The 9,716-nt window shown below is 37.8% G+C and overlaps 1 protein-coding gene across 1 annotated transcript in view; it reads left to right on the top strand.

Annotated features, from left to right (window-relative positions):
• Positions 1 to 680: 680 nt before the first annotated feature.
• LOC144979328 (aromatic-L-amino-acid decarboxylase-like) overlaps positions 681 to 9,716 on the top strand; it is a 34,176-nt gene continuing 25,140 nt past the window's right edge. The window contains exons 1-3 of the mRNA XM_078925962.1: positions 681 to 836; positions 5,730 to 5,847; positions 8,041 to 8,208. Coding sequence (XP_078782088.1) covers positions 802 to 836; positions 5,730 to 5,847; positions 8,041 to 8,208 — 321 coding nt within the window. The 5' untranslated portion in view covers positions 681 to 801. The remainder of the gene's footprint in view (positions 837 to 5,729; positions 5,848 to 8,040; positions 8,209 to 9,716) is intronic.

The raw sequence follows: 9,716 nt of genomic DNA, 5'->3' as shown, positions 1-9,716 counted from the left end.
CTTCTTCTTCTTCTTCTTCTTCTTCTTCTTCTACTACTACTACTACTTCTTCATCTTCTTCTTCTTTGAACATGTTGTGTCGGAGACGATTATGTCCGTAGCGAAGCATGAAAATGGCAACTTGATCTTGTCTTATAATAATAATAATAATAATAATAATAATAATAATAATAATAATAATAATAATAATAATAATAATAATAATAATAATAATAATAATAATAATAATAATAATAATGCATCATTTCTATAACGTCACTTTCCACCAAAAGTACTCGGAAGCTGTTATACATGCACATGCGATCATATAATATATCATTCAATAAAATCAATTTAATCACTCACAGAAAGCTGAGAGGAAGTACTCTGTCTTCAAAAAGAGGCTTCGAAGGAGGACAGAGAATTATGGTGTCTGGTGTCTGCTGAAAGAGCGTTCCACACAAAGGGAGCAGAATGTGCGAAAACACGTCGTGAAAAATTCGACTTTTGAAATGTCGTATGCATGGTGGTGTCACTATTCACGTGATAAATACATCAATTTCAGGTGTGCATAATCAACAATCGACAACAATTTGATTTCACACTTTAATAATCTGTCAAATGTTTAATCCAATGCAAACATGATTTCCGGCTAATATTGAATGCAAAATATTTTTAGTTTGGAACAAGAATGGAACGACGCCATTGCAATTGGGCGTTTCTGGACAGACTGTAAAGTAACATCGTTGTTTTGTTTTGCTTTATAAATACAGGCTTTTATATAATCCGTACCAAGGATACGTTTTCTTGCAGTTTTCAAATATGGCCTCATCATCTAATAACCTCGGGGGCGGAAGGTAGGAATGGTGGAAACGGAAATATTCTCTGAGTTTGAGTTAGAGACGAGGGATGCTTTCCGAAAGCTCCTACATCTTAAGTATTTAAAAAAAAATATAATGTTCTAGTAGTGGGTTTGGGGGGGGGGGGGAGTCTTTTTTAAAAAGAAAAAGTTTCCCCCTCCCAAACCTTCTGCTAGAACATTTTATAAAAAAAAAGAATACTGGGGGAATATAGGAGCTTCCGGAAGGCCTCCCAGAGACGATGCATCTTTATTTACAATTTACACGTCTGATAACATTAATTGTTAGGGTATCATTGTTGTTGCTGTTGTTGCTGTTCTTCTTCTTCTTCTTCTTCTTCTTCTTCTTCTTCTTCTTCTTCTTCTTCTTCTTCTTCTTCTTCTTCTTCTTCTTCTTCTTCTTCTTCTTCTTCTTCTTCTTCTTCTTCTTCTTCTTCTTCTTCTACCTCTTCTCCTCCTCCTCTTCCTCCTCCTCCTCCTCCTCCTCCTCCTCCTCCTCCTCATCCTCATCCTCATATAGTAGCCCCCTTTATGGAGAATCATTCTATAATTGACATCAACATGGATTAAACTATTTTCATTTTCACTGATGTTACTAATCTGTAAAACAAAAGGAAACAATTCTCTAAAACTTTTGGAGGCTTCTTGGGTCTGTAGCATCCGAAACAGGTTGTTTCAGATTCTTATCGCAGAGGGAAAGACTGATTTTTTTTTTTGCATCACAGGATCATGCTCCAATGTTCTTTTGGATTTTCGTCTTGGAAGGCCTTCCGAAAGCTCCTCGTGCTGGCATTTCTTTCAATTTGTATTTTCACAGTGGATCTTTTGTCATGCGTTTATTTATTTCATTTGTCAATATACAGTAACATTTTTAAAAACTCTAGAACAAACCTTGATAGATTAGTGTATGTATAAACTTTCCTAATACGACCATTATTTTGGTTTTTCTTCGCCATTTTGAAAGCAGTCCTATGGGGTTTTTTCTATTAGGGTTAGTCATGTCTTTGTAAAGGTGCGAGGGTATTTGTTTTTCCTATTAGGTATGGTAGGACGGATTGAAAGAAATGCCAGCACGAGGAGCTTTCGGAAGGCCTCCCCAACGCTAAATCATACTCCATTGCAAGAATGTGAAATCGAGCACATACTTAAGTTTGATTGTCAGATTATATCTGCTTCTTAAGTTAAGTTAATATCTTATTTATTAATAGTCTAGTTATGTGGTTTTCTGGTATAATACTTACGCTTGAAACGTAAAGTCCAGGGTTCAAGTCCCGCTTTGAGCAGCGCATAGTTGAGTCCTTTGAAAAAGTCTATGATATTATTTGCTCTCATTCCCTTACCGTGCTCAGGTGTAAAAAAAAGAGACTATCTGGTCGTTAACAGCATTGCCTCTGTTGAAAAAAAAAACAACCCATAAAATATAGCATTACAAGTGTCCCATTTTATCCTTACACATGTTAAATGCTGCTGCTGGCTAGAGACTAATAGGATTCAATAGTCTGATGTCACGTCCGCCTAACAACGAGCAGCTTGGTTCTAAACAAAGAAAATCTGTACTTTTTATTCTTCATACTGACTAGAACTTTTTCACATGTTATGTGACCAGAATGTATAAAAGTCAAAACATGATCAGATTTATAATGTTTTTCTCCTCTGAATTCACGTTTATGCTAGTCGGAGAAGTATTTCATAAGGGCGTCCGCCACACTGTCCCGATAGTTTAGAACCAGTTACTAAGTTACTCTGCGTCATTAAGATGGAAATGACGTCACAACTGTTGAATCCCATTGGGATCAGAGAGAAAAGTACTCAGACAATTGATCCATCGTGACCCCCGAAAGTCAATTTAACTCCACCATAAAGTCCTCTGAAATATTATCTTAATTCTCTCCAGTTCATCATGATTTAAAATCGAGCAAAAAAAATCCATTTTCCATTCAAATGAAATAGAGAGAGAGAGAGAGAGAGAGAGAGAGAGGGAGGGAGAGAGAGAGAGAGAGAGAGAGAGAGAGAGAGAGAGTTACAGTTCATCATTATTAACAATCGAGCAAATTTGTTAATTTCCATGCTGTTCCATTCATATGAACTAGAAAGAGATTTACAATTTACCATTATTAAAAATCTAGCAAATTTGTTCATTTCCATGTTCCATTCATATGAACAAAGAGAGAGAGTTACAGTTCACCATTATTAAAAATCGAGCAAATTTGTTAATTTCCATGCTGTTCCATTCATATGAACTAGAAAGAGATTTACAATTTACCATTATTAAAAATCTAGCAAATTTGTTCATTTCCATGTTCCATTCATATGAACTAGAGAGAGAGTTACAGTTCACCATTATTAAAAATCGAGCAAATTTGTTAATTTCCATGCTGTTCCATTCATATGAACTAGAAAGAGATTTACAATTTACCATTATTAAAAATCTAGCAAATTTGTTCATTTCCATGTTCCATTCATATGAATTAGAGAGAGAGAGTTACAGTTCACCATTATTAAAAATCGAGCAAATTTGTTAATTTCCATGCTGTTCCATTCATATGAACTAGAAAGAGAGTTACAATTTACCATTATTAAAAATATAGCAAATTTGTTCATTTCCATGTTCCATTCATATGAACTAGAGAAAGAGAGAGAGAGAGAGAGAGAGAGAGAGAGAGAGAGGGAGAGAGAGAGAGAGAGAGAGAGAGTTACAGTTCGTCATTATTAAAAATCGAGCAAATTTGTTAATTTCCATGCTGTTCCATTCATATGAACTAGAAAGAGATTTACAATTTACCATTATTAATAATCTAGCAAATTTGTTCATTTCCATGTTCCATTCATATGAATTAGAGAGAGAGTTACAGTTCACCATTATTAAAAATCGAGCAAATTTGTTAATTTCCATGCTGTTCCATTCATATGAACTAGAAAGAGAGTTACAATTTACCATTATTAAAAATCTAGCAAATTTGTTAATTTCCATGTTCCATTCATATGAACTAGAGAGAGAGAGAGAGTTGCAGTTCACCATTATTAAAAATCGAGCAAATTTGTTCATTTCCATGTTCCATTCAAATGAACTAGAAAGAGAGAGTTAAGACAAATTTATGACTTTTCCCCTTTTTAAAATTAATATTTTTAAAGAACTCCTTTTGTGAACAATCACTAAAATTGCTAAACCGACCTGAGATGCAAAGACTAGTATGATTAAAATGATGACGGCAACAATGAGAGGTTTTCAGTTTGATGACAACTGCTTAACGACCCGAACTGAATCCTATAAATTTTCAATTTTTAGAGAATTTATGAAACTTTTCTTCAATAAGGGTTCATTAATATTAATGAAAATTGCGTTATCTTTAAGGGAAAAAATACACATCATCATCATCATTATCATCATCATCATCATCATCATCATCATCATCATCATCATCATCATCATCATCATCATCATCATCATCATCATCATCACCACCACCATCCCACAGACACCACCACCACCAATCAATCACAATACACACAAGCAGACATTCTTTATAGATAAAGTACAACAGTAATTTTATCATGTAAACTGTAATGTTTTGAAGTGTTGAACTACGACACTGATTACAAATTTACACATATCCATTTATTTAAAAGAACTTTGCTCACACTGGCAGCTCTTTTCACCTATCAATATATTGTTTTTGGACTTGGATGTTTCTTCTTCTTCTTCTTCTTCTTCTTCTTCTTCTTCTTCTTCTTCTTCTTCTTCTTCTTCTTCTTCTTCTTCTGCTTTCAGCTTATACCGCCTTTTGCAGGGTTGCCATAATGAATGCCACATCTCCGCTCCATGCATCTCGCTTCAGAGCGTCATCTTCCTCCAGGCCCAGTTCTTTCATATCATCCTTGACCTTATCCCACTATCTAGTCTTTGTGCGTCCCTATTTCCTCTTTCCTGCTATTTATTGTAAGTCCAACACTTTCCTTCCCGCACACATCCTCTCTCGTCTCTTTACATGTCCGAACCATTTCAATCTATCTTCTCTCATCTTTATTGATACATTATTCACTTCAGTCAACCTTCGAATTCGTTCATTTCTCACTTTATCTTTGTATAATATTGTCTTGGGTTACTGAAAACTAATTCAACTAATCATTCATTGAATCAATCGACCAATCTATCAATCACCTAGTAAATCATTCCATCAATAAAAAAAATTAATTAAAAAGCTATTTGCTTAATCAGTCAATCATCCAATCAATATATTAATCATTTTATCATGGGTGGGGTTCCTGGCCTCCCATAGTGGGAAGGGTGGCACTTACTGTGTCTTATATCCCCATATATCTGTTTTCCAATTTGCTTTCTGTCTTTGTCTTGGTTTTGCCCTGGCCTTAGCCGTGGTTCTTGGCGGGGAGGGAAACAGTCAAATCCATAATTATTGTCCTGGGAGATGATTTTTTTTTCCTTGTAAATCATCTCTCTTATATGTACTGTTATATTTATTATTTTGAATGTATTATGTAAGCATTTGAGTGTGTTCCTCTCAGTGGGATCTTGTGCTGGTGTCTGGGTGAGACATTAAGGTGATTTCAAACTAAGTACATTGATGGTGTGCTCTTGGAATATACAGCTGTTCCCTATTTGAACCACCCCCCTTTGTCTTAATTTTTCCTCAAGCCCTTTTAATTGTCCATCTAGAATCTTTTCACTATCCAATTTTCTTCCTTTTTACTAGCGCTGGTATGACCTAAATGTGTTGAAAGTGCCGTAAAACCCTTAAAAACAAACAAATAATCATTTTATCCATCAATTAGCCAAATATATATTAAATAGATGACATTAAATCGGTCAATCAATTTCATACCATCAATCAGTCAATCAACTGATTTGTCAATATTTCCATCTTATCATTGACAGCAGCAAGATGTTGGTGGAGTATCCGGCTACGATAGAGGATTTTTTCTCCGAGGAGAAGGATTCGTCATCCAATGAATCAGATGAGGACTCCGATAACACCCCCAGGAGTGGCGGTTTGGTAAGGTTGTGTGGGTGTGTGGTGTGTATTGTGTGTGTGTGTGTGTGTGTGTGTGGAGGGGGAGGTGGCGGGGAGCGTAGTTTGTGTGGGGTCGTGGGAGGAGGTGGCTGGTGTGGGAAATTGTTTAGAAGGATTCGTCATCCAGTGAATCAGATGAAGACTCCGATAACACCGTCAGGAGTGGTGGTGTGGTAATGTTGTGTGGGTGTGTGGTGTGTATTGTGTGTGTGTGTGTGTGTGGAGGGGGAGGGGGCGGGGAGTTTAGTTTGTGTGGGGTCGTGTGTGGAGTTGGTTGGTGTGGGAGATTGTTGAGAAGGATTCGTCATCCAGTGAATTAGATGAGAACTCTGATAACACCGTCAAGAGTGGCGGTATGGTAAGGTTGTGTGGGTGTGTGGGTGTGGGTTTGGAGTGGGTGTGGGATTGGATGTGGGTGTGGGTATGTTTGAGTGTGGCTCAAACATCGGTCTGTACTGTGTGTATCTGTGTGTTGTGTGTGAATATGGGGATTTGTTTAGAAGGATTCGTCTTCTAATGAAATAAATAGAGACTCTGATAGCAATGTCAAGGCTGGAGGGAGTGGGAAGCTGGTGTGAAGTGTGGTACCTGTAATCATGAATGTGGATGTGGATGTGGATGTGGGATTCTCGGTCTGTGGGCATGTAAATTTGATAAGGACTTTGATAATATTGTCAGGAATGAAGGAAAGGTAAGAGTGTGTGGGTGTGTGGATGTGAAGATATTTGGGTATATATATATATATATATATATATATATATATATATATATATATATATTATATATATATATATATATATATATATATATGTGACTGGGTGGGAATCCTGACCTCCCATAGTGGGCAGGGAGGTACATAATGTGTCTTCTATCGCTTTATATCTGTTATCCAACATGCTTTCTGTTTTTGTCTTGGAATGAGATTACTTGTTTTTTTCATGGCCCTCGTCGGAGTCCTGGCTGGGAGGGAAACAGTCAAATGCATAGTTATTGTTTTGGGAGATGATATTGTTTTCCCCTTGTAAATCATTTCTCTGTTATGTATTATTATATTTGTTATTTTTAATGTATAATGTAAGCATTTGAGTGTATTCCTCTTTGTTGGATTTTGTGCTTGTGTCCGGATGAGACTTATAGCTGATCTCAAACTAAGTACATTGGTGGTATGCTCTTGGAATCTATATCTGATCCCTATTTGTTCCCATTCCCCTTTGTCTTACTTTCTCTTGGGTCCTTTAATTGTAATTCTATAACTTTTTATTATCCCATATTCTTCCTTTATACTGGCGCTGATATAACTTAAATGTCTTGCAAGTGCCGTAAAACCATTAAAAAAAAAAAAAAACAAAAAAAAAAAAAACCATATATATATGTGTGTGTGTGTGTGTGGGGGGGGGGGGGGGGGGGGGGGGGGGGGGGTGTATGTGTGGGGATTTGTCAGTATGTGTATGTGTGTGTGTGTGTGTGTGTGTGTGGATGTGTTGATGTGTGGGTCCTGTGTTGGTGTGTGTATGTGTGTATGGGGTGTGAGGATATGTTTAGAAGGATTCGTCATTCAATTTATCAGATGAAGACTGATAACACTGTCAGGAGTGGTAGGGAGATATGGTTGTGTGGGTGTGTGACTGTGTTGGTGTGTTTTGTGTGTGGGTGTGGTTGTGCGGGTGTGTAGGAATGTGGCGTGTATGATGCGTAGTTAGTGTGTATGTGTGTGTGTGTGGGTGTGTGATTGTGTCGGTGTGTGGTGTGTGTGGGTGTGGTTGTGGTTGTATGGGTGTGTCGGAGTGTGGCATGTATGGGTGAATAGTGTGTGTGTGTGTGTGTGTATGTGTCTGTGATTGTGTCGGTGTGGTGTGTGTGTGGGTGTGGGTGTGGTTGTATGGCTGTTTAGGAGTGTGGCGTGTATGATGCGTAGTGTGTGTGTGTGTGTGTGTGTTTATGTTTGTGTGTCTGTGTGCGTGTATGTCGTGTAGTTGGGTAGTGTGGGGATATTCATCGAAAGAATCAGATGAAGTCTCTGACAACACTATCTGGAGTGGATGGATGGTTTTCGTGTGTGGGTGTAAATGTGTGTGTTGTGTGTGTGTGTGTGTGTGTGTGTGTGTGTTTTCAGCTTTAAAAAAAATTGCTCCCAACAATTCATTTGATTATTTTATTCCCTCTTCTCAAAACCAGCAGCGACTTTCGGTCAACAGTGCCAAGAAGAAGAAGAAGAAAAAGAAGGCGACAGGGCCAGACCATTCTCTGCCAACTGTGGATATAACTCACAAAGAATTTCGGAAAAGGGGAAAGGAACTCATAGACTTTATAGCGAACTACATGGAAGGAACGAGGGACCAACCTGTAGGTTTTTAGTATTGCAGAGCGACCAACTTACTCACTTACTTACTTACTTGCTTACTTACTTACTTCCTTACTTACTTACTCATTTATCCCCTTGGTTCCTTAGTGGAACATAAGACGCCGACAAAGTTCCTCCATGCATCTCTGTCCTGGGGCCAGCCAGCTCAGCTCATTCCATGTCTTTCCAGCCTTTATATATATCCTCCTCAACTGCCCTCTTCCAGGAGTCCAAATTATGGTCTGCCTCTCTACCTCTTTCCCGATGGGGACCATCTTGGTGCCGTGTAAGGCAGTCTGGACTTTTTCATTCTTAGAACGTTACCAAGCCATTTCCATCGTCTGTGCTCGCCTTCATTTACAATGTTGTTTTTTTTCTTGCGTGCCTGGAGATGTCTTCGTTGGTAATATTATGCTGTTGCCAAACAAGTTTCAGGATTCTGCAGAGGCATCTTCGTTCAAGCTTTCTGAGGGGACTCTCTATCTTATGTGGTATAATGGTATGACACGCTTTCGGATCGGAATAGTTGAGTCCTTGGAAAAGGCTTTTTACTCACATTCTCTCATCGTACTCAGGTGTAAAATGAGTACCTGTCCGTTAACAGCGTTGTCTTTGTCCGAAAAATTGTAATATCGTTGACAGGCGTCATATCCCGTCCTACATGTTAAATTTGCTGTTGACCAGGGACCCATTGTAAAGCGCTTTGAGCACATTTAGTGTAAATTACGCTATATAAAGCTCAATTTTAGATTTTAGATTTTTATCTTCTTGTTCATTCTCCAAGTTTCTGCTGCGTAAAGGAGAACAGAGTGGACGTTTGATTGGTAGATAGATCAATAGCGGCCAACTCTCCTGATAAAAATAAATGAATAAATAAATAAATAAATAAATAAATAAATAAATAAATAGATAAATAAAAATTACCTTTATTCATCCCATAGTTGAAATTTGTCTCAAGGGTCTATTCCAAGGGATGACTGGAATAACCCAGGCGTCAGCAGCAGTGCAGCGCCGCAAATTGAGGTAAGGCGATTTGACTTGCTCAAGGCCGCACAGCGCAACGGCGGGTAGTCGAACTCGTTACATTTCGGGTACGAAGCAAAGACTGTACCGGTGAGCCACGCTGCCCATTATTATCGGCGATGTCCCGATTGGCAATCTGAGAACAATTTAATGAAAAAATAATTTGGACTATTTTTGAGCGTAAAAATTAACCTTGCATGTCCCAAGATTATGCTTTTTTTTTTTACAAAGACATAAAAAAAAAAATAAAAAATAAAAAAAATAAAGCAAGGAGCAGAAATATCTTTAAATGCAAATACGTTATCTTATGGTATGACAATCCTATTCGGATTGGAAGGTCTTGGGTTCGAGCCTCACTCGCCGCATATTTGCGTTCTTAATTCACATTCACTCACTGAACTCATGTATACTTTAAATACTTGACCGTTAAAAGCATCGTCTCTGTCGCAAACAAAATGTAATATCGCTAAACAGGCTTCATGTCCTG

The sequence above is a fragment of the Berghia stephanieae genome, chromosome 9 (genome assembly GCF_034508935.2).
Source record: "Berghia stephanieae isolate SIO BIC M18660-M18661 chromosome 9, UCSD_Bste_1.3, whole genome shotgun sequence".
Taxonomy (NCBI): Eukaryota; Metazoa; Mollusca; class Gastropoda; order Nudibranchia; family Aeolidiidae; genus Berghia; species Berghia stephanieae.
Note: the sequence above shows the minus strand (reverse complement) of the source record. Positions and strands in the feature narration are given on the sequence as shown.